The 26,112-nt window shown below is 36.0% G+C and overlaps 1 protein-coding gene across 4 annotated transcripts in view; it reads left to right on the forward strand.

Annotated features, from left to right (window-relative positions):
• The window catches only part of TAPT1 (transmembrane anterior posterior transformation 1), a 51,944-nt gene extending 31,056 nt beyond the window's left edge, over positions 1-20,888 (forward strand). For all 4 annotated transcript variants that reach the window (XM_067298200.1, XM_067298201.1, XM_067298202.1 and 1 more), the window contains 7 exons: positions 6,195-6,275; positions 7,172-7,281; positions 8,936-8,995; positions 10,420-10,488; positions 11,964-12,040; positions 15,781-15,941; positions 18,724-20,888. In XM_067298200.1, the coding sequence (XP_067154301.1) occupies positions 6,195-6,275; positions 7,172-7,281; positions 8,936-8,995; positions 10,420-10,488; positions 11,964-12,040; positions 15,781-15,941; positions 18,724-18,953 (788 nt within the window). In that variant the 3' untranslated portion in view covers positions 18,954-20,888. The remainder of the gene's footprint in view (positions 1-6,194; positions 6,276-7,171; positions 7,282-8,935; positions 8,996-10,419; positions 10,489-11,963; positions 12,041-15,780; positions 15,942-18,723) is intronic.
• The last annotated feature ends 5,224 nt before the right edge of the window (positions 20,889-26,112 follow it).

Genomic DNA, 26,112 nt, shown 5'->3' on the forward strand with positions numbered 1-26,112 from the left:
AAAAAAGCAAAAAATATTTATACAGATATGTAAATGAAATAGAATGTCTTCTTTCATTCCAACTACTTTTTTAAAACTGAAAACTTAAACACTTAACAGGAAAAAATAATGTAGCTTTTTTTAAAAAAAGATGGGTAATTTAGATGTTTTTCAAGTTATGTCTTTAGCAGGCCTGCCTCAGATTTTGAAATCTGGCTCTTGATGTGTGGGATTTTTTTTGTTTTTTGTGTGTGTGTTTTTGGGGGGGGGGGGGGTTGTGGTTTTTTTCCCTTCCTTTGGATGAAAGGCTCATATGGAAAGGTAAATATTTAATGTAACAGAAAAACTAGCTCTTAAATCTTCTTCATAAGTTCTTAAAAGCCAAAAAATGAATAATCTTCCCAGTATGGTTGATGTTCATCATTTTCTAATGGTATGCATTTCTTATGCCAAGGTTTAAACATTTAAAACTATAAAGTGTAACTTCCCAGTGAGAACATCTGAAAGTGATATTCATTGCTGAAATATTCACAGAAAACAAATAGACATTCTCTTAAGTTGTCTCTCGTCAATGAGAGAACTCAGAAAACATCTTACAAGTATGCACTCTCCTATTGTAAAGACGAGTCCTCTTTCTTTGATTGATTTAAGTCTTGAAATAAATGAGGGACTGCTAGTAGAAATGGCTAGTAATTTTCTCCATAAAAAGCACCAGTGATAGTATGCTAGAAGAGATGTTTTATCAATATTTTATTGCTAAGCACTATTATTGAAGACCCATAATGGCAATATCAGGTCTCTGTTTATCACTCAGTGGAAAAAGTGATGCCATTCATTATGTGAAAGTAGATGAGTACATACAAGAGTGCACAGAACAAGCTAGTTTATTCCCTACGAATTGATAACTACCTTTCCTGGAACGCTCCTTAGAATGCTCACAAATAGTGTTTTTTCTCTTAATAGACATAGGACGTAGACAGGTTTTTAGGAAAGCTTTTCATATCTTTGGAAATTGAACTGAAGTAATATTGATCAGTTCTTACTAACAGTGTGATGCAATAAATCTGTTCATTTTCGTGGTAATTTTGTTATCCTTTAAATGTTTTACTTCCTGCAACTGAAACAGAAGTGCATCTTGTATTGGCATACTATGTGTGTTCTGATGCTATTTAAAATTCTTCTTTGTCAGCTAATTCAAATAGAATTTAAGAACTAAAAGGATTCCTTCAAGAAGGATCTAGGAATCATGTCCATAAAAAATAGCTGAACAGACCGTAAGATATAACTTGGTTATCTAATAAATACAAAATTTACTTTCGGTGCTGGAAGTTAACACAGTTCTTGTGGCTTGGATAGTTGTTGGAGACAGTAGCTAAAGAATCTGTGATTTCAGCCATATCTGCTTCTGCGGTTCTGACTTGTCAGCTGCAGCAAAACTACTTCTGCATTGTCACCCTGATTTATTGGCGGACTTGCATGCACTCAAGCAATCTAAGCACTGTAGCCATAGGAGAAAACTATTATACAGGAGACTTAAAATTTAGTTTTTGTTGTAGCAGAAAAAAGATTTCACTAAATCTAAATAGTATAGTCTCTTTTTGAAATAAATACCTGCAAGCTGTGTTTTTGTAGAGTTCAGGATTAGTGAATGAGGAGACCATAATTACCAAGAGAAACTCTTTACTTGTTGAAAGCCCAGCATGCTGCCTTTCTTTATGCTTTTAAATCTGCCTTATTTTAATTTCAAGCTATGCTCCAAACTAATTTTTTAAAAAGCACAGTTGTATCTCATATGATAAAGTGCTTACGTGACACATACATTATTTTCCTCAGTTGACTAATTGGCTAGATTATTCCATGTTTTTAAATCTCGTATCTTAAAAGCTTAACATTATTTACAGTGTTTCTGGAACTTCAGTTTGTTCCTTTTCCATATTTTATAATTTCCTTCAGCTTTGCCAGTTATTTCATTTCCTTTTTTTATCATCTTAATTCTTGTATATTTTTTCTTAATTCTGTTATTTCTGCTTTGTTTCTGATCTTTCAGTCTCCATTTACTTTTGGTCAAAATATTCAAGTCTTAGTTTACCTTTAGTCTCTTGGCTTCAGACTGTTTCTTAATGTGGCTATTTAATTTTCTAATCTAGTTTTTCAATTTAGGGATAAGGATTTTGGAGGCAGGGGTAGGTTTAAAGATAGTCTATCCAATGCCTCTTTACTTCATTCCTTGTTCTGCCTTTGATCTTTCTTAGCTCATTGGTGTTCCAGTCACTTCTTAAAAGACAATTTATAATCCCTGATGCAGGATTCCAGTGTGATGTATCAGGGAATTTGGAAACAAATAATTGACTGTTCTAAAGACTTTTTTCTACGCAAATGTGTAGAAGTGTCACTTCTGGATCTCTGTGCTTATTCTGGGTCTCCTTGCCATTCCGATTATCATTGGAAAATACTTCTGTTCTTCAGAGTTCAGTTCCTTCATGACTGAGTTCCGGTAATTAGTTGACTGGGATTTTGGCTAGTTAATAACATTTGTCCACACTAGATTCAGTGCTGCTTGAGGAACACCTTTTATTCCCCTGCCGCTTCTTTTTCTGAAATCTTTTACATGTTTTTTAAAAGTGACGATCTTTTCTGACACATTGATTGTCAATTAAATTTGGGGTCTCTGTTGCTATCAGAGCCTTTTGGACAACATTTCTCTATTTTCTTGAATGATTTATAGGAGGTCAGAATGTGTTATTAGTATGGGCACAGATTTCCATTCCAATTGAAATGGAAGCAGGGATGATGGAAGCAGAATGAAAATATCTAAAATCTAGTTTGAATATATTGCCCAATCCTTTTGCTTTGGGCTTTACTTCATGGAACTAATGGCAAGAACTTACTACTTGCTGCTTTTCCTATTGCATTTACAGTAGTATGCACCTTACTGGCTTTGAAATAAATGTGTACTGAGTGCATTTATATGACAGCCCTAACAAGCTCATATGACTTAGCCTCATGGAGAAAGGAATATAATGGTTAGACTGTAACCCATGATTACTAATCTCCAATACAGTGAGTCTTGGAAGGTCTGATTCTTCCTTTCCCTTGTCAATATACTGAAGTATGTGCTTTCAACAAAACTGAAAAGATACAATCATACCTAGTCGCTTGCACCACCGTTAGATGTACGGAATCACAAGCAGACTCAGTAGCATAATTGTCATGTTTTGAAACAGTCTAAACTGTGTTTTAATGGGGAGTATATTGTATGATGTATGGCCAGACTCAGGGCCTGTGCTATTAAGAGGAGAGTTTAAGCAAGGTGTTAACACATAGCCTATGTGTGGTATGTGCTGACAAGGGATCAGTCAGAGAAATGAATAAGCATATCTGAATTAGTGGTAGATGTCAGTTCTTCAAAACTCAGGAAGAGAAACAGTAAGAAATCAAATTTCTTAATCATGTGCTTGTGAAGGTAGCTGAAGACCATTTAAAATGTCCTCTGCTGGTTGTTTTAGCCATCATTTAACCTTGTCTTGTAATGGAAAGGGATATTAAAGCTACACTGTATTCTAACTGAAGATCAGTTTCCAGTGTGTTTATCACCAACGCTTTATGGAATGTTAGAAACCAAATGGAAATGTCAGTATGTTATTAATATCAGTATGTTATTAAGGATCGTCCTGATGGAGAATGAGGACTGGAGATCCCTCTCCCCCTGCCTCCCCCAAATCTTCTTCATGCTAAAGCAGAAAAGAGGTATCTCCTTTTGCCAGTACCTATGACCTTCACAACTGCACCAACAGCAGTGACTTGTCAGTGTTCCCACAGGTTCCCCCATACACTTTCAGGCTTCTTGGAGTAATTTGCTTTCCCTTTCTTTTTTTTGCTCCCTAGCAGTGTAAAGTCTCTAAGAATAAGCTTAGAGACATAGCCTCACTTGCTCCATAGTTCGTCACATGACCTGAAAAGTTGCACTATATAGTAAAGGGAACTCCCCTTCCCTATTTAAAAAAAAAAAGGGGGGGGGGGTTCCTAATGAAATATTATTGGTGTATACTTTGTGTTTGGAAATTTTAATTGGGATTTAGAAGTGATCACCACTGACTGTTCCAGATATCCTAGAGCCTCTTCTGCCATTAGCTTTGAGGCTGAAAATGAAATGAATTTATAAATTTGTGGTTACTGTTGAAGCTGCTGTAAAATGCCCTTTCCCCCTTGCTTGCTTCTCTGATTACTCGGCTGATGAGAAATGCTAAGACAAAGAGCAGCCTCACTCATTCCTCTCACTTTGAGTAGCCTTGAGCAGCTGTGTCAGGAGATAAAATGGAGAGGGCAGTGAGAACAGGAAAAATAAGGAGAGGAGAAAACAGGTATCAGCCTGACATCCAGTACTTGAAACTAGTGACAGAGGGGGAAATGCTTATTGTTGCACTATAAAGAGAAAAGGAAGCCCCCAGATTTGTCCCTTCTTGTCAATCCTGGGGACTGGTGAGCAAACACATACCGAAAAGTTAACAAAGGCCGGAAAGACTGGCATAAGTCATGCTTCTAGCATTTGCGTCTGAATTAAGATCCTTCCTTCACGCTTTGGAATTCCTGCTTGTAGCGGCTTCCACGTGATCTGAAATACTGAAGATGGGATCTGTGTGTTGTCTTAAGCAATACTGATCAGTTATGAAACTTAACAGTTTGGAAGTATGCATTATGGAAAACGGGATGAAATTTTTGTAGAGATTTTGGGTGAAAGGCTGAAAACTCAGGGACTGCTTTCATATTGTTAATGATTGCAGTGTAGAACTTGCAATATAGAATATACAGTGTTTATTGATACCTCATAACTAGATTTATCAGAAGATAATCTGTTCTTTTGGTAATTTGGGGTAGTATTTGGTGAACTCAGCAGCACAGAAGAGCATTCCTTGCTTAATCTTTGTTGGTATTATCTGCAGGAAACCAGGAAATTAGGGCCAGTGCTTCACATACGTGGTGGGGTTTTTTTCTAGTGTTGAATTTTATTATACAGGTCATCCCTGTTTCTTCCCCAGTCTGTTCCACAAACATATGCACCCTATTTGCTACTAGTTCTGTGTTGTCTGACCCTCCCCTCCACACCATACTAAGAGATAAGTGTATGTACTGAAGAATATGCCTTTTTACATCTGTGCATGCATCTCATTCTTTTACACTTGAATTTTGTGTGTTCTTCCTCCCCCTCTCCTAGGGAGGTTGTTCTTATTTTCTTTTTGCTTCTTTCTTTCAGGGTTGCCAATATTTTGAAACTTCTTACTGAGGGTTTAAGAAAAGTGATAAAATGAGGAACATTGCTACACTAGAATATAGTAACTGCTGCTGTCAACATTGTCTTTTGGTCTCTAATCCATTAGAAATGGAAGTTCCTAACAATTACTAAGCATACACCAAGAGGTGCTTTGTCCAACTTGGTGCTTGTGTTCTTCTGAACATTTCTTTCTTCTTTCCTTGTTTTCCTTTCATTTTTGACTAAAATCAGTTGGTAGAAAACTCTAGATTGTTTGAACTGCTCATGGAGATCTTGAATCCTTTGGATTCAAAGATGATGTACCCACAGAGAAATACTGTCACATTAACATGTGTCACAAACAATAACAATATCGTCACAGATTTTCATTATAACTGTCTTCTAAAAAGACTTGGTCAGACTTCCTAATTGGTGGTACCCTTACATTTTGGATTAAGTTTTATTCTATCTTTCAATAATACAATTTCAGAAAGTATTTTTAATATGTGGAGAACTTTGCTGATTCCTGGAGCACTCTGTATGGATTGTTGCTGGAAATAAGGTACCAAACTAGAGGAAAAAGCTGTCTGGTCTGTGAGGGCAAGTCACGGGACTTTTATGGTTTTAATAATTTAACTGGTGTATCCTGCTGTTCTCTTTTTAAGGCTGCTGTGGGAAAGACTAGTAGGAATCATCTAGATAAGGTGTAATAGTTCACTTGAGACCCCTTTTTGCACTACTGGTCTGGTATATAACAATTTTGATATCCGAAATCTATAGAAAGTGTTTGCTGTGCAAATTGCTTGAAAGGAGACGGGTGTTTTGTCTCCAAAATCTGATCAAATAATCTGTGGAAAACATCATCAATCTAAGATTTAATAAATGATACAGAATAAACATGCATACATATCTATGGATGCAAATAAATGAATAAATGTTTGGAGTTAACAGCTTTTTTTTTCACTAGATATAAAAGAGAGGTTCACCAATTATGTGCTGCTACTAATTGTATGTCTAAGAAATATGGAACAGTTCTCATGGAATCCAGGTAAGTACACCAGTATAAAAATAAAATTCACGAGTATAGGTAACATTTTAAGACAACTATATTTCTTGCTTACCTTGGCAATGTGAAAGACTTAGGATAAAGGTGACTCTTAATTGAGGAATCTTGACTTCTCAAATATTAAATATTCTCGTTTTTCAAACCTTAGCTTTCTTGTAATATGCTTCTATCAAATGGGATGGAATCACTGTGCTGTTACACTACAAACAAGCAGAGTTATGTTTCAAACACTGTCTTGAGTGATTTCCTCCCACCCCTCCCCTTTCCTGAAAGCGCACTGAGGATGAAGGATACCCTAGACAAATTTATTTTGTGAGGCTATTGAGATGGAAATGTGTGAGATTCTGTAAAAACTTGTTTGTAATGTAATAGTAATAATACTTTGGGTTTTTAATACTATATTGAATAAATATTGGGTCAGTATTAGATTTTATTTTAATAAGGAGTATTAAAACTTTAGTTTAATAATGTTGAGCCCATGTCTGTGTGATGTATTTTGATTGAATGTTACCAATCAACCTAAATCTTACATTAAGCATCCAAGAGGCTAAAACTGCAGGTGCTTTGTCTATTACTCCTATACACTAAGCACCTACTATCTAATATGTGTAAAGATTGTCTTCCTAGTCAAAATAAAGCTTTACAGTTTAAAGGCTGTAGAATCTGATCCTTGTTGTGGCATAATTGCATAGTGCTGATCTCTTTCTAGAGCAATTATGGGGTAAGAATTTGCACAGTAACTGCTGAGGGGTGGCATAAGGTTGCAGATACTGCTTCAGACTCTGAGGATTTTTGTCTGCTGAGCACAAGTTCTGTAATTGTCATTTTGAGTATTGGTGTCAATTTAAATGGTCTAACTTGCTTTTTCCAACCTTCAGATCATCTTTGGGTGTTATTCCCAGATGTTTGCATGGTGATTGCTTCAGAAATTGCAGTGGATATTGTGAAACATGCCTTTATAACAAAATTCAATGACATCACAGCAGATGTAGGTATCCTGTTTGGAAAGCTGAATGCTATTTTATTTTGCTAATATTTTTTTAAATATTAAGATTTAATCCAGGGCAGAAAATGTAACAATCTTGTTACTTTCTTATATAGGATTTTTTCATTTGGGAAAGCTTGGTAGTAATTTCCTGATAGAGTGTACTTTTGAGGATGTCTTTAATGTGCAACAAACACCTCTGCTTCTAAATTAGTAGTTCCAGATCCATAAATTAGTTGAAACAGGTGTGTAACAATTCACATAATAGTCACAATTCATATAACTGGCAGATCATTTTGTGAAGCAATTGCTATTTAAATTTACAGAATTTTACTTTTTTATATATATTTTGCACAGAGCTTGTACCTTTTTTCTAAACAAAAATTATTGTGGGTTAAAATACAGGCTTTAAAAAATTTTTTTTGTGAGGTTGCTGAATCTTGCCTGTATATGAAAGGTGGAATCTAGAGACAGAAATATTTTCCGTTTTCCTCTGTCCTTGCAGCACTAATATAAAGTAGGTTAGCTGTTTGTTTCCTGTTCGTATAATTTCTTAGGACATATATCATGCAGTCCTTTTTTTAAGGTAGTAGATGAGGTCACTTATTGTGTAGTAACGGGCATGATACATTGGCCATTTGTCTTGAATGTTAATGTGTGAATTCAAATGTACTTGATAAATTTGTGAAGAGATGAATTAGTGTTTTTTTTCACTATTAAAATCACTCTTCAGTAAATGAGGTCAAAACTTGGAAGTGCTATCATTTTCAGCATCTCTAAAGTAACCGTATTGTGTGGTGTAGAAACAAGTTTAATACATGTACTTAATAAGCTCCCTTATGCCAGAGGCATTTATGCATGCCCTACTTTCATACAGAAAGTGCAGAAAAGAGAAATAATGAAGTCATGCTAGCCAAAAATACAGCATGCCTCAGTGTGCTGAAACGGCTGTGGGGGGTGAGGGTGACAGTTTTTTGCAAGGTTTATTTAACAAACCTTCTATTTTATAGTATGAAGTTTTAAAGATTTACAGCTGCTAGGCCCGATTATCTCTCCCCCCCCCCCCCGAAGTTTTGAGCACCTGTAGTGCAAGCTGCCCTGCCAGTTATTCTTAAAATAGATACTTTGCTGTCTTAATAGGCAAAACTATTTTAAAAAGAAAAGAGAAAAGCTGCTTTCATCTTCCTGTTGCAATGCCCTTTCTTTATGAGGTCCCTTGTTTAGTCTATTAGTAAGTTTGTTCATTTGTTTAATTTGATCCCAGTGCTGTTTTTATGTAGCTTAAAACAAATGAATTTCATGAAAAAGGTGAACGTTACTTCTCTCATTTATAGTGTTACTGATTATGCTCAAATTGGTAAGAAATACTTCATAAAGTCTCATTCAAATCCTAAAACCTTACAGTGGTGTGTTATATACATGTGTTTGTGTGTATATATTAAAATTACTCAAATTATTTTATCGCAGAAATACAGACTCATCTGTGGGTGAAGGATGCAGTTACACCTCCTGAAAACTAGGTCTGACTCCTTCAGTTAGTGCATAAACACTTATAATACTCTTACTACAGAAATATTTCATTAATAAAACTCTGTTGCTTCTATATAGTGTGATAACAAAAATTAGTCACGCATCTGTTGTGCTGGATTTTTTCCAGGTCTACAGTGAGTACAGAGCCAGTCTTGCATTTGACCTTGTTAGCAGCCGACAGAAAAATGTAAGCCTGAAAATGAAGGCATTTTCTTTTATTAACTAACATAATCGTTATGGGAAATACCAGAACAAAAATACTTTTGGATCTCTTTCACCCCTATAACATTGACATTGTGCCCCCCCTTTTTTTTTAAACAAGCGATAACATGAATATTTCCTTGTAATTATATTATTCTCATTTTTATCCTATTGTTCAGGTCAATTGCAATAGACTTTACTTGATTTTTTTGGGGGGGGTGGGGGAGTGGGGTTGTTTTTTGAGAGAAGATTTCCAAATAGACTGATAGTCAGGATGAATAACTTTGACATTTTTTGAGAGGTGTGGGAATTAAGTAGGCTCAACAAGACTCTTGAGATAACTTTAAACACCCATTCTTCCCATTTTATTTTTAACTACGTTATATCAAAATACAGTGTTCATTAGGAATTTATACTATTTTTTCACACATAGCATGCACGGATGTTTAGGATATAAATGCTTTTATCATGCATGTTATTCCTATGGTATGGGTATTTACAGAACATAGTGTTTGTTTTAGGTTTTCTTTTTTTTTACTACTACTTGTTTTTGGAAGACTATTTACAATGCACCTTTCCTGGATGAGAGTCTTGCATTGCCCTAACTGTTAATGAACTTTGTTATTTATAACTTAACTTATGTAGCTTTCCTGGGCCTGTGCAATAGCTACTTCTAGGAATGCAGTAGCTATACCTCATAAAAAGTTTGACAGCTTCAGTTACCACACAAATTAATTAATAATTTGTTAATAAAAAAAATCAGTTGGAAAGTTCTGAAAATTGTATTAGTTTTTCTAATGACCCTCTGAGGAAAATGAGCATTTACAATTCTACCTAATTCCAGCATGGAGTTCTCAATACTGCATGAAAGTTGTCATGCAGAGCAGCTGTGATTTGAGTGCAAGTGTAAACATACTTTTAAAATGATTTTTAAGACAGTTATCTTGAGGCTAATTATAGGTGCTTGTAGAATGATTTTTAAAATCACTACTGTGATGGATAATTGCATTTTTATCCATGTTGTGGGTTTATCTGTTTAGTGTTTGAGGATCAAAGTCAAATTAATACAAAAAACATCTTTAAATAAGCTGGTTATAATGTATAGATGAAATAGTGTGTTTGGATTCAATGTCCTAATTGCTCTTGATTTAGAGATTTGTATTATACTTTAATTGCTCTTGATTCAGAGCACTGTAGCTAATCTTACCAGTCATATTAGTATTATTTGTTTGTGTGAAAGTACAGTTATCTGCATTTACATTTCAAAAGTTGAATAGGCACACTTTATACTACTGTAGTGTTTATTAGCAGAGATTGATATTTATCTAGAGGGTGTGCCAAGCTAAAATAAGCTCATTCCTTTGTATAAATAGTTCACTATTCTTCCTCTTTCTTTTTTCCCTTTTCTAGGCATATACAGATTATAGTGATTCGGTTTCCAGAAGAATGGGTTTTATTCCTCTTCCACTGGCTGTTTTAGTAAGTCATATCTTCTTTCCTACCGCCATTTTCTGTCAATATCTCATTTTGTTGAGAACACATGCTTGTGAGATAGCTAGGTCACTTTGTAAGGATGAAACAATCACCTTTTTAAATAACTGAAAGGATGCTACAAGGTTGATTTAGCGTTCAGTATAACCTACATCACATACTAATTGTGATTTCATAAATGTGTTACTGTTTATAGCACACTGGGCATAAAAGGCTGAGTATAGATTAATATTACAGAATTTATAAGCACTTGGATTGTTGCAGTGGAATTGCACTACATCTGTGCTTATTAAACATTTATTCCTTTTGGCAAGTATCCTGTTCATTCACTCAGAATAGTCAAAGCAGCTGGCTGCCAGAAGGTTAGCAGTACTGCACTGTTTTTTCATATTCTTTATAAAAGTCCTTGTAGTTGTCCCTGCAATGTTATGTTCAATGTCTCAGTTTTCTTTTTTATGGGGAAACTGAGCTTCTGAGCTGTGGTAGCATAAATGATTCTGAAATACTTGCCCCGTCTGTTACATGGACATGCTGTTAAAAAAATGAATCACTTCATTATTGGAATGGTGTCCATGTGCTGTCTGTTCTGAATTAACTATTGCAGAATGTTTTCTGTAAATCGTCGCTATGATTTTTCTCTGTACACACATGTAGACAAGCAGTAGTTGTCATGATACTGGGAATGTGTCCTTGCTTTGCCAGCAGAGGTGTTAATTTATAATATTTCTGGAAGACTGGCAATGTAAGTTGCTGTGTGGGGTGGGGGGTTTTGTGCCTTTTTTTATTTTTTTAAATACAGTGTTTTCCCTTGAAGATGGGGAAGGATACTACTGACAGTTTTTTTGTCTAGTTTTTATCCAGGATTTAAAAAAAAAAAAAATCATGATTTCTTAGGAAAAAAAAGTCTGAAGTACCTCCAATCAGAATTGGATTGAAATGCCTTTCTCAAGTTAATTGTGTTCTTAAATGTTATCTTGGATAATAAATTTAACATGAACTGAAATGCTTTGCTAACCTGGAACCCTAACCACCACAAACTGCAATAAACCTGAGATTTTTAGGATGGTCTGCTGCTACAAGTTGGGATTTATATGCTGCATCTACAAAACAGTGCTATATTCAAATTATTATAACCAGTGTTTCACACTTTACTGTTTTATTTAATTTTTTTGGTGTTTTTTTGGTTTATGTTACATCAAAGTCAAAATGTTGAAGTAAGAATTAGTAGACTAGTTTTGACAAAGTTACAACTGGTCTTCAAAGTCAATTAGTAGCAGATGCTAGTACAATATTTATTCAAACCAAAACCTTGAATAATCGCTGCTATCAAGGGAAACAGAGTAAATTACGACCAATGTTTCTATTTTTGTCTTGAACTTACCCAATGTGAAAAGTCCCTTATAATATTCTGTTAATAATTGCATGGTGTATATTTAACTGTTTAACTTTTATCTTTAAAACAGCTTATCCGAGTTGTAACAAGCTCGATAAAAGTACAAGGAGTCTTAGCCTATGCTTGTGTTGTGCTGTTCTATTGTGGGTAAGTACTTACCATTGTTTGAACTTTTGTTGATACTTCTAGGTATAAATAAGTATTGTGGCCAAGAAAAGGCGAAAATCTGTGCCTTTTAAGATACGTGGGCAAGTATGTAAGGTGTCATCCTTGTACAGTTATGCACATCTGAATTTAAATAGAGCATTTTATATGTGCATTTTTAATATAGAAGATTTAGTAAACATGTTTAAGGTAAATTTTGAGTTATTCTATGCTGTAATAATTTGTGGTGAGGGTAGTTATAGCCAAATAGTTGTTGCAAGGACTCTCAGAATTCTGTGCAATACAAAAATTATTTAAATTACAGTGTAGGAATTTGTTTAGCAAAGGGCGGATTTGATTTATGTTGAATTTTGGTAACATAGCAGATACTAGCCTAACTGTGAATAGAAGGGCATTTCTTTGAGAAAGCTCCAGTTTTAGCGTACATTTCATCTAGATCTGAATAGAATCTCTCTCAATTGACAGGAGACTGTATACTACTGCCTGTAGTCTCTGCGTGCCATGCTTTTGCTTTTAAGATACTCATGCAGTCTGTTTTTTACATTCAAGTTTTCATCCAGAACTATTCCTCAATGGAAGAAATGATTGCAAGTAAATATAAAAGACTCTCACTCATAAATGGACATTGAAATAGAGTTCAGACTGGACCCTCAGTACCACAACTGTATTTGAGTATTTGGATATTAGAGTCCTCAATAAATAACTTCAATAATGCAAAAAAATTAATGGGAAACTAATTGAAAGAAGTTATACTGACAGATGAGATGTGTGTTTGCACTTTAAATCCAATCTACTTTGCCTGTCTTGAGGAACTGGCTGTATATTGTATGGTGATTACCAGTTTCTGGGAAGGCTGCTTACTGACCTGCATGAGCATTTGTGTTCCCTCAGTACTGATTTGTTCTGGAAGAGTGATTGCCCATAAAACTGACTGCGAAGAGTTAAGTGACTCAAATGGCTGGGGCACAAAGAATAAAGGATATTCTGTAGTGATCCACATGGCAATTCACATAGTGGCTATTCATACCTGCTCAGAATTGCAGAAACTGTCCCTCCCAATGCCCCGCCAAGTAGTTTTTGTACTTGAAGGCAGCAAGACTTGGGAATGAGACAGAAGTGGAAGACTTCTAAGTCTGGCGCAGAGGGTTCTTCAGGCTCACTGGAAGAGAGAAGTCTGCTGGTTTAGAATACCGTATCAAAAGAATGGGATCACTGCATGTTTTTGTGACTAGATAAATCATACCAGCTCACTCCTTTCTTTACTCTGACCATAATTTGAAGGAAAGGCAGAATTTGGGCTGGTGTGTCCAGTGTACATCAGAATAGAGATGCTTCTCTTTAGTGTAGGATAACTAGAACCTTAAGATACTGTAAACAGGCCAGACGTTAAACTGTTAGCCATGCTCTTCTGCCATACCTTGAGGTTTTCCCCAGCATAGCACGTGCAGTGCCCATATTATCCCCAAAGCTAGCCCTAGGTAATTGAAAGGATTAGCCCCTGATCATCACATTCATGCTATGGTGTACCCGGTTCAGCACCTTCATATTGCTCAGTGTTTTTCCCAATATATGTAATCCTCTACATCTACTACTTCGGTTCTGTGGCCAGTCCTGGATTTTCACAGTCTCTGTGGCTTGGAGGGCAGGAAGAAGTAATGTTATTAGCGTGCAGAATAAATTGCTGCTATTTGGAAGTGTGGTTGCTCATTACATCCGTGGGGAAGCTGTAGTGTGCCACAAATTGGAGTCAAGGACAGTATGTTTTCTGGGATGGGGGAGAATTGTCAGAAAAGGTGAAGAGGCAGCAATGAGGACCGACTTCGGAACTTTGGGCCAAAAAGATTGTCTTGGACTGGATTCAGGCCTGCAGTTTGAGAGTTTTACCTTTAGGTTGCAAGAATAAAGACATTTGTGGCTTATTTTCACTCTAAGGAAAAGTGAAAAGGGGTTTTTTTAGCTTCTGCCATGATTTCAGATTTGGAGCTAACTCAGCTCCTACATCTTCCAAGTAATTTGTATTCTGAACACAAATTTCAGTTTTGTCTTTTGTATTGATATTTAGCAATAGTAATGCTGTATATGACAGTACTCAGGACTCTTGCCCTGCTTTTGAAACCTGAGTTTTCTTTTTCTAGGACTTTGAACAATTTCAGACTTACCTGGTGTTTAGAAACTTGAGCCTGGGGTGGATCAGGGTAAAGAAAGAGGGAGAATCACTAGAAAATTCTATATAGTTTTCCATGAGATGCTACAACTGATACAGTGAAGAGTTGACTTACTGCCTCTTCAGCTTCTGATTTCTTTAAATCAAAATAGGATCATGTCCTAAACACCTACTTTTACGGGGGGGGAAAGCACATATTGCTCAAACTTATTAAAAATGGAGGAGAGCTGCTCTCAACTCAGTAACAAAATCTGTCCTCATAACCTAATAAGATTGTAGAGAACCATGGCTTTCAACTTGTATAAAATGGTATCTTCTTTATGGTTGCTAGGATAACTAAAATGACAGTTTCTTTTGAACACTGAAAATGGTCTGCTCTGCCTGTTCTTCCATTTCTCTAAATGCCTTATTTCTGAAAGTGAATGTGTTGCATAAAATTCCCTTAGAAATGCTGGGTACTTCATTTTTCTATTTGACATGTTCTGACTACGGTAATGCAGTGAGAGATAGTGCAATTGCTGCTGAAGTATGCTTGGGTCACTTTATGATTAAGCAGTTAGACCCACTCCATGGATTTTAATCTGCAAATGTTCATTTATCTCCAAGTCATCTTTTTAGTCTATTACGTCTAAAATAAACACTTTCAGGGAGTGGAGAATGAATTTAGACTCTGCATTTGGATCCTTTTTTTGTTATATAGGTTGATATGTGTAGAGAATATTTATATTTATCCTACAGAGGATAGATAGCTATTTCAGTGTTCTTCTGTAGTGAGCTTTCTGTGCTTTCACCTTTGGAGTGGACATTGATCTGCTACAGGCCTAGCATATAATGTAACATTAATGGAACTTATATTTTACAAAACCCATTTGAGCTGTAATCTTAGTGCTAGATGGTAGACAAACCTTCCTGTTCTTCAAATGAGAAGATGGGTCTAAGGGATTTAAGTGGTTTGCTGAACTTCATGCTGCAAATTGGTGACAACAGAAAAAGAATCTGCTATCAACTGGACCGTGCTATGATGACAGTGCAGTGCTGCCTCTTAGAATTTGTTGAGTTTTATGAGATGTCTTTTGTAATATGAAGAAGGACTTAATGTAGCCTGCAGTTTATTAAAGTTAGGTATTTGAGTTCTTGTGATTTAAGTCCACTAGTGATCCTTGGCTGGGCAACACTGAAGGCTACAGTTTCAACAGTAGCACATTTAATAGTGGACTTGCTCCTTCAAGGGCCCTTTCTAGTTCTGTGTTTAAATTTTTGATGTATTAAATGGCTGCTGAACTGTCCTTTTAGTCATTTTGTTGAACAATGATAAACAGTATAAAACTTAACATTTTCTTCTAAATGCCTTCTGGAATAAAAGGTGGTGGGTTTTTTTTTTTTTAAGTATTAGGTCTGAAACAAATTGTTGAGAAAAGGAAGTTATGTTTTTGATCTTGCTATTGAAGGGATTTAATTTATTAGATAATCCTTCCAAGACAGCAGTAACCATATGCAATTATTTTTATTATGAATACTTGGTATTGCAGATATATAAATAAGTCTTTTTGTTTTTCAGGTTAATATCTCTAAAAGTCCTTAATAGTATTGTTTTGCTGGGGAAATCATGTCAGTACGTAAAAGAGGCAAAAATGGAGGAGAAATTGTTCAATCCTGTCCTGACTGCCACCCCAGGGAAGCCAGTCAGTAAACCGCAAAGCAAATTTAAATCTACCCAAGGTAAACTTAACTGTTTGGTTTTGTTTTCAAATGTAATGAAACAAATTGCTTCCAGATTAAACTTCATATTAAATAAGGTGTATGACGTTATTTATGACAATAGGCCCCTTGCTGAACTTTGGTTGTACAATATAGCAGCTGTGAACACTTGTCTCTAAGTATAACAGAACTTCTAGCTGATGTCTCATCTTTTGCATATGATTTTCTTCTCTGTAAGATCCCACCCTGATACATGGAGGAGATGGAAATATCAGGACAGTAGCATGTTTTGTTCGAAAATATCACTACACAAATAAGTAAATATTTAAGTGTCACCACCTGGCAGGTTGAGGAAGTGTTCCATGCATTTCTTATGGAAATGAATGTAAAACATGGTACACAATAGATATAATTTATAATGCTAATGAATGGAAGGAATGAAAAACTTTATGAAATCTGAATAGGAATTTCAGATGATTTCTGAGAGCACCCTTCTTGTCTCAAGTCTGTTGTGCAGTGTGGATTTCTTGTTTGGGTCCTCAGCGTTAGCTGTTAAAGTACTGTTACACTGCTTGTTAATAATGTAATGGGGCATTATATTATATTCCTGTGACACATTATAGAAGGAAAACAAACCTTCATTGTTGCAGTCAACTGAGTTGGGTTGTATATCTTCTCTGTGAAGAATTCAATGTGAGATCCCTAGAGAACATAACAGTAAGGCTTTTATTGTGTTTGCTCTGTTTCTTGCCAAAGACTTGAACAGCTTGAAATTTAAGGTGCTTATTAGTCGTCATAGTGTCTTGCCAGCAATAGTAGAGTTAAGAATCTGTTAGTGTTTCAGTCATAAATCCCTATATCTGAACTCAGTCAAATCACATCAGACTGAAACTTGGTGCATACTTTTTTGATAGTTTTAAATTCATAGAATTACTTTAGTTTCATGAAAGAATGTAATATGTATTGGTCTGAATGCCTTTTGCATTTCAGTAGAGGGCTCTAATAAAGGTTTTGATAATGTTTTAATTAAACATGTTAATATTACACTTGGATATGGAACTTAATAAGCCATACTTAAAGACTGACCCTTGAAAAACCTGCTGCTCACAGTAAATAAATCCTGAAGACTCTTTTTAGCTGAAGCATCAGCGAGCTTACCAGCTCAGTCAGCAGAGATTTTTATTCCCTCAAATGAAAAAAATTTAATTAGAAAGTAGCAATCAATAAGCTTTTGCTAATGTTATTTAGACTATTCTTAACTTTCATAAGTGTTAAAAATTGAGCTTTCAGCAGTTTATCCAGTAATATATACCTTTTAATAGGTCTTTATTTACTAGAAACCTCAATTATGTAAAAGAATGATTTCAGCTTCCCCAGCTTCTGTGTCTCCATTACTGCTGGGTTCTGCAGTATTGATTAATCCCTGTGCCCACTTATCAGGTTTGTGCAGTACAAACTCTGTACCAATCTCTCACTACAATGAGCATAAGGGAATTAATCTGTAGTCCACTTTCTAGGGGCTTATAATGTAAGTTAGTTTATTTTCTTGAGAATTTCCATTTTTTCCCCAGGAAGTTGAAAATTTTGAGGGATAAAGTTTCATACTTCTTGAATAATGGGAATTCTAATCACTGGTAATCATTTGTAGCTGACCAGTTACTTCTCTGGAAGTTGCTTGGTTAGAAAATACTTCTTTGTCATGAAGCTTTACAGTTAGCATTATTTGTCTCCTTTCTTGATGCAAATGCAGTACCCTTGACTTGCGTAAAAGTGTAAAGAATAATCTATTTGCCTAGAAGTAGTAGATGGTATACTGTGAAGTGATGCTATAAAGAAGAAAGTTTCTTTTTTATAGTAGCTTAATTTATATAGTGCTGATATATCTCTGAAAATAGCTGTTCCAGTTACTACTGTTCCTGTCAAATAATGTTTTCTTGGATTTGTTTCCAGTACTCTCAACAGCAGTCAGATTTTTTCAGTTTCCTTTAGAGACAATAACTCAGATTTTAAGAGGAGCAAGCAAGTAATGAAATGTGATCTCCTCACTTTCCTATGCATTTTAAGTATTATAAATTTTTTAGTAAAACATAGAAACAACACATGGATTTTATGCAAATATCTTAATTTAATGGAGTCAGCGTTGAATTCCATTGAAGTAAGAGGCAGGAATCTTGCAATAAAAATAGACATCTTCAATGAACTGCTTTAGAATCCAGTGCTGTAAGTGTAGCACGGCCAGAGTCATTTATTAGTTATCCCTAGAGCAGTCAGGTTTATTCTACATATGTAGAGGTTTAGACATATTTGGTTTCTTCTAGAGAAACTCCTTTTATACATTCCAGTTGAAAATGTGCGCTTCACATAGTGACTGTAGAAAATCTTTCCACATAAGCCAACGAAAATAAGTACATAAGCCAGAAGAAGGCAGAGTGCAACTTCTGACTGCTTGTTTTATTGTATCCTTTTATATATCTTACATAATCTGCTTCTTAGGCTCTTGCTCCTTCTCTGAAGTTCTGTAAAAGGATAAAAATGAATTTTACCAGTTTAGGAAAGTAGAGTGGTTAATAAGGAAATCTGCCTTCTGGTAAAAACTAAGAAGAGGTAGTGACTTGGTAGCTATTAAAGTTACCTGGCTTCCACAAATTATTCTTCTGTTGCTTCTGCTGCTTTGATGCATCTCACTTTCAGGACAACTTTGGATGAATCTGGATGTTACATCAGTTTGTATTAGATGATGCATCAGTATGCCTGTGTCACATTCATGATCATCTTTGTAATTATCTGTCTCCTCTTCCAACAGGAATTTTCACAGATGAAAACGGGTCTACATCAGTTACCAATCAACCTGTGCATCAGAAAGAGAATATGCCAACTTTACTTGTAACGAGCAGTTCTGATCAATTTCTCACAACTCCTGATGGAGAAGAAAAAGATATAAGCCAAGAAAGTTCAGAATTAAAACACAGGTCTTCAAAGAAAGATTTGTTGGAGATAGACAGGTTTACTATCTGTGGAAACAGAATTGACTAATTTTTTTTTTGTTTGTTTGTTTTTTGTTTTTGTTTTTGTTTTTGTTTTTTAAATCAATGTGCTAAGGATACTGAGCTGTTGGGACAGCAGATGCTACCAGAATGGACAGTTGCCAAAAAGGCACATAAATATTTATTTAAAAACTTAAATTATTAATGGCAAACAAATATTAATTTCTTTCTACAAGTAACTTGGCTTGGTGTCAGGTCAAGTAAGCAGTCTCTAACTTGCCTCTCGGAAAATGTGGTGGATCGTGAGTCTCTAGCCTGGTGGCAGAGCTGCAGTATCGCTTTTCTGGAAGATAGACTGGGAAAACGATAGTCCTGTTTTGCATTACAAAACCATGCTTCCAGAACATACTACTTTTCATGAAGGTTCCTCCAATGTAAGGATATTCCTGGAAATGTACGACAACTTTACAGGAAGCTTGCCTTCCCAGTTATGTTGTTTTATTAAACATCTGCAAACAGAATTCAAAACTTGTAGTTGTCAATGAATACATAAAAAAGCACTCGTACATTAAACTAAGTCAAGACAGATATTCTTGTCATCAGAAAAATCTTTTCAAGATGTATCTGAACTACTCAGAATAAAATTGTCTTTAAATGCAAGATATACTGCATAGTATTTTATCTAAATACTAAACACCGAGGAAAAAGATCATAAATAAAAAATATAGTGAAGGTTCTGCTTAACTGTGCAAATATGAAGCATAATCATTTCTTGTGTTCAGTTATGTCCTGCCAAGCAAACTATTTATAAAATTATTTTTTAAAGCTGAGGACTTCTTGTTGCTATGTAAAAAATAATAAAAGGGCACTTCTATATACTAAGGGAAGGCAATGTTAATTGCCGCAAGCAGGAGTGTTGCATTGGATCTGTATGGCATTAATGCAACAGAAACGAATCATTACACTGCATTTTGGGTTTAACTCTTTAAGAATGATGTCTCTGTATTAACTTTTTTGAGAATGTCTATGATAGCTCGAATGGACAATCAAATTGGAATTATCCATTTTAATAGATGAGTTTTAGTCAAACTTAAGTAGATGGACTAGACTTATAAAGTTCATTTAAGCATTACAATGCATCTTAAGCTCTCCTCACACCAGAAATAATGGGAGAATTCATGAAAGATGATATGGAATCCTTAAACCAAGAATGAAATAAATTTCAGCTCAAAACTTTAGGCTGGAGACTGGCATCAGAAGACACCCTTTAGGGAATGGTAAATTCTGCATATACTGTTAAAACACAGCACTAACATCTTCAGATGCCTTTCAGATATCTAAGTATGCATCAGTTTCATTTTCCAAGGAAAACTTATTATACAGGTGCTTCAGTGCTGAATGAATGATGACAAAAGTTACTTTTCACTAATTTCGTAATTCATCAGAGTGGGAAGGCAGAGATTATTTAGTTTATGAATATAAAATGTGAAAGTTCAGTGTAATCCCTGAAATTTGCAGGACTACATTATTATAGCAAATGGGGATAAATGCACAGAATTATATGCATCTGAGCAGATTTAGTAATGAGATAGCTTTGCCGTACAGGTTAACATGGTCTGCTTTGGTGGGACCTTCTTGCTGCAATCTTTCAGCCTTTCCTCTCCCATAAAGAGACGTTGGAATAATGGCCAAAATCCATGGATACTGTTCAGGGATTAAAGTAGAAGGAAGAGGACTTGCACTGGGGAAAAATCTGAAATTCTTTAATTTTTGGTGTATTTTATACTAATTGGAGAGGTTCACACATTGAAATTATCTGTCGATTTGGTGTATCTTATTTTTGAATTATTTAGCAGTTGCTAAAGGAAGCTTGGAATTGCTTTCATTTTTTTCTGTTGAATGACATTCTGTAACAATTTTATAAGTGCATCTGTGTGAAACTTAATAAATCAATTTTGTAATATTTGTTTAAAAAAAGTAAAAGTACAGCGTCAGCATTTCTTTGTTAATATTCATAGTTGGTAAATCTGCAATGTATAAAATTCTGGTTTCCATATGTTAAGACTCTTGCAATTGTGGGACAAGAAGGTGTGTTAGAACTGATTTATTACTGGCTTTACTTCTGCATTTGTTTCTGTTTTTAATGGCAATTGGCTATTGCCTCTTGTAGGGAGAAGAAAAAAGATGTTGATGCCAACCTACTAATAATTTGTCGGTTAAAGACAAAAAACAATGCAAATGAAAAATTGTCTTAAGGATGGCCTAATCTGAGTAGTTGGTTACTGCAGTAGGACTTGTTACACCTTCACAGCAAAGCCAAATGCAATTCTAGTGTGCTTGGGCAAACGCTTTACGTGGCATGTGACAGTAATAGTTAAAGCATAACAGCTAACCACTCTATATCTGTGTCCTGGCCCAGATCCTGCATTGCTGCTTTTGTTTATAGTTGTGCTAACTAGATTTGAAGTAGTCTAGCTGTGCTTTTGGGTATGGCAGTTGCATTTCCATTTGCTGTATAGGCATAACCTTGATTTTGTTCACTCATAAATCAGAATAATTTAAAGGTGTGTTTGAGGCATTGATAAGAGGGCCTTGCAAACAACAAGTTCCCTTAAACTCTTTGGAAGCTTCATGGAGGCTCTAGCGGGCTTGACATTTCATTGTTTTTCACTTGCTCCAAGCTCTCAAATTGTTCTCATGTTCTCACTCATGACTTAATAGGGACTCCTTGGACATCTAGCTCTGCATCTTTAATGAAAGGTCACAGCTCCGTCTCTAACCCTGGGCAGTCCTCTTGGAACTCCAGAGGTGGTTTGTTGGGCAAAAAAGCAAGGTAGCCAGACCTAACTTGCAATCTGTAGATATGTCTTGATTTTTGTAGGTTTTCTTGGAAAGATCCGTTCTTAACAGTGAGATAACTATGGAGAACATCAGGGGTTAAACAGTGAATAAATGAAGTTTTTCAATTTATAAATCCCTTCAGAAATAAAATCAGGACAGTCCTGATGGAAGCAGTGATATTTCAACTGAAGTCACAGTTGCCAAATTAATTCCAAAAGCACGCACTGAATTCAGTGTATATTCGTAATGAGCTGGATTATGGGAGCATTAGTAACAAACATGTTTTCCGTAGGATTATTAATAATTCTTTGAAAGGTTTTGAAGCCTTTCAGATGTTCATCAGCAAAGCAGAATTTCCCCTCAAGCAAAGTAGTTTCACAATCACAAGGGCACTGTTAATTTAGATGGATCATAATTTAGAGTTTGAAACTTTTCAACGTTACTGTTCTTCTTCGTGAGAAATTTTAAATGCTTATTTAGAAATTAGTTTTTGTAAGTCAGCATAGTTCTTAAGGTTACTGTTTGTAAAAGGCAGTATTTGCCCAGTTGTGGCTGTTCAGATGCCAGCTGACCTCTTGGGGTACAATTCTGAATCTTTTTGGTGGTGATAGGCAAGAGAACGAATGAAACTTCTTAACTGTGGCACATAGTTAAACTGTGAAACTTCTGAAACATTGCAAAATTTTTTTGTCTTACAAGTCAGACTACTCCACTGTGAGGAAACTGGGAGTTACCAACTATATCAATCTTGTGTAACCAGGGCTTTGGAAGTGTTCTTCACAATTACTACACAGAGTATTCTCAAAACTTTTTCAGAGTAATTGCTCTACCTTATAATTTGGCTATGTTTATTTTGCTGACTCCAAGAAAGCAAATGGTTGTGTGCGAGTACTAAGCAGCTAGCAAAGAGGGCTGTAACAAACACTGTTGAAAGCTGTACAGCAGAGCCATCTTTGTCTCAAGGAAGTTTTTCTGCATATAATGGTAGAATATATTTAGACTATGAAGGTTCTCAAGAAGACCTGAGGTATCATTTCTAAATGTTTTTGAGTTTGCAGTTCTAATGACAGAAAAACCCAAAATGGTAATAGCTTTTTAAAATACTGATAGCTCAGTTTTCCCAAAAATACTATTGTTGTCATGCTTGCAGTGAAATAAACTCAATTTTAAAATTTGCCCTAACTGTAAATACTCTGCCCACCTGTAATAGACTGTGTACACTGTCATTTCTTCCCTTCATTACTACTTTGTAGTAGTGTTATGCCATCAAACAGAGATAAGGTTTCACCCTTCATTTAAGGCACTTCTGTCTTACAGCCTAAATCTAGAAACTTGTGCATCCAGGATGGAGACGAGTTGATGATTTGTGAGTACAAAGATCCGGGTTGCACTAGAACTTCCTTGGGTGCTAATTTTTTAGGATGACTCTGGTGCATTTTCTTCTGTTGTAAGCTATCTGTGCTAAATAAATCCTGTTACTGAACAGGCAAATACTGTATTATATTGCACTTACTATTTGTATATTTATATACAAAAAATTGCTTTGGCAATCTCAGATTGGTGATACTAGAGCAGTGTTGCAAGATAAGTGTATTTTTCTTAACAGAGCAATATTTGGTGTTCAAGGAAGGTTCAGCTTTTATGCTGGAATTAATTCTTTCCACCCACACTCAGTTTGTTAAAGTGGCGGTGAAGTTTCTATTTATACATAGGCTATGTCAAATATTAGAAAGAGTGTGTTCCTGTGATGCCTGGTCCTCACGTGTGCTTGTATCCTCTGTTCCTGCTGAAAATGATTAAGGATCAAAGAAGTTCAAGAATTGCTAGATCTTGTTTGATACTGACAGTTTAAAATAGGTAGTTCAGAATCTGATCACATGGTCTTGGAAAGTGGTGACTCTGTTTCACCAAGAAGTGTGGCAACGAAACTGTTAAAATCCAACTCTGGACAGCACATTCTTAGTCTCAATACACAAAATTGGAACAGGAACATCAGTATGTGAGTTGATGCTAGCAGCTAGGATCCTGGTGATGGAACTGTCAGCCCAGAATTTGCCTGCAGGTCAGGTTTGAACTTGACATTCTTGTTAAAGGCAGCATAGCAATATAGTCGTCAGCCAACTTTTTTCTGTAGCTAAGGCAGCAGGAGCTGTGCTAAACTTGTCTCTACTGGAGGCAGTTCTTGAAGTATCATGTGTGCATATATATGCCTATCCTCAAAGCTAGGGGGCCTTGTTTTCAGTTCAGGCGATGCTCGGTACCCTTTGGATTTCTGCAAGGCATAGCTGTAATGAGAATGAATCTTGCACTGAGACTTGGTATCAGCTACTGATTTGAGACAGTGTCCCTAATGTGATAGCAAAGAACCCACTTACTAGACTGATCAAAAATTATCTTCTGAGTTGTCTTTAGTCCTGTGAATTGACTGGGACACTGGAGAGGGAGAGCTAATTCTGCTTGAGCTATGTGGTAATGGTTCTCCTCTGGAGTGGAAAATATTCTCCCTGGAATAAAACTGGAGAAGGGAAGGACTCCTGGTCTATAAAGAAAATTGTTAGTTTTCTTATTTTTATATTAATTGCCTTTTCTTCCTCCAAACATAATTGCTGTCTTCGGGTTTGCCATAAAATCCCAAGTAGCTTTCAGTAGCCTGTAGTGAATTAGTTAGACAGGTGTTCAATTATCAGTATTACGATTTTGTTCCTGGATAATATGAGGACATCTGGGAACCTTCAAAATATAATTTGTCAAAGACTATAAACAGAACTCCCTAATTAATGAGAAGCTGTAGCCTGAAAGCCACCTGAAACCTGTTAATTTTGTTTAGTATGTTGTAGAGCATTTGAAAGTCTTTCCTACTATCTTGAAAAGAAACAGTTCAGAGTAATGTTTTTCATAGATTAAAATCATAGGCAAGTGATATAGGCTTCTTGCAGCCACCTTGGGATAATGCTAAGCAGACAGACTTCTAAAGTCTGTGTCATTTATATGGTTGTTAATGATCAACAAAGAATATATTTTTATATGTATATGAAAAACGGAAACAATTTGGGCAGATAAAAATAAGCCAACTTTGACCATTTGGGGGGAAAAAAAAGGCTTTTGAAAATGGCCTCTGTAAATGCAGAACTTCATACATGAAGTATAACAGGAGAAATAACATGGCATTTGGATGCACATTTCCAGAGATGTGTTTGTACATGTTTGTGGTAGGGATGAAGCAGGGCAAGACATTTTCATTGTGATTCCACATTCATAGTTCATGTATTTTGTCACCTCTCTATTTGAGAGAGATTGACTGCCAGCCTGTTAAAACCCTAGCCCATTAAAACCAACCAAATGGTGCCTGAACAAAATTTGTCTGTAACATTGGTTACTGAATGCTCTTGTTTGTCAGGCTGGACACCAGGTCTTCAAAGCATATAGCTGTCTCTAAGATACATGCTCAGGACTTGGGGAAAATGCTCCTTTGAGCAGCATTTTCTCTGATACTGCGCGAGAAGCCCTCATAGAATAAGATCTAATTATGTAGATTAAAAATAAACCCTCTTGTTCATGAATTGGTATAATCCCTGACTCACTGAGCTGGGGGGAAGGGGGGGGCTTAAGTTTGGGCACTTCCTAAAAGCAGCTATTTCCCTTCTTTTGTTATGCTGCTCAGAATGAGCATGTATGATTTCCCTCTGCTGATGGGCACCAAGGTGAGACTATAGCCCCAAGTAAACTGTGACATGCTCTCCTAGGTATAGACCGCATATAGAGAACGGAACAGAAAATGGAGGCCTTTGTCCAAGTGCTCTTTGTAACTATAAATAATGCACCTTTGTATCACAGTACAAAAGTTTTCTATTTGCTTGCTTTTGTGTTGTAATAAATAAATGGTACAGTTGCATCCAGAGAATCATTTTAGAGGAAGTTCTCTTTGCATCTCAATCCTGAGAGCCTGGGGTGGGGGAAGAGGGCAGGTGCTACTGTGATGATGATGATGGTGTGGTTTGACAGACAGAGGAAGCAAGCAGCTAGTCTCTGTCCCACTTGCCACTTGTAAAGTGGGGTGGATTTGTGCATGTGTGTGCGAATGTAGCAGCCTGGCCCGCTGTGGCACATGGTGATACAGATGTATGAGCTCTGAACAGCTCCTCTCGAGTCCGGGGGAGGATATTTTTAAGAGTTATCCTACAAGTATGGCAAGTTCTAGCCTTTCCACTACTGGGGCTTTTTAAGCTATTTAGCCAGCTAATATATTTGCCACACTTTTAAAGAATCATGGAAGATTATGTAGCGCTCTAGACTACAACAGCTGCCTGTATTTTGAGAAGGTAATGCCATAATTTGGATCTTTTTCTGTTTTTATTCTCCTCTCTTTT

The sequence above is a fragment of the Apteryx mantelli genome, chromosome 5, assembly GCF_036417845.1.
Source record: "Apteryx mantelli isolate bAptMan1 chromosome 5, bAptMan1.hap1, whole genome shotgun sequence".
NCBI classification, from domain to species: Eukaryota; Metazoa; Chordata; class Aves; order Apterygiformes; family Apterygidae; genus Apteryx; species Apteryx mantelli.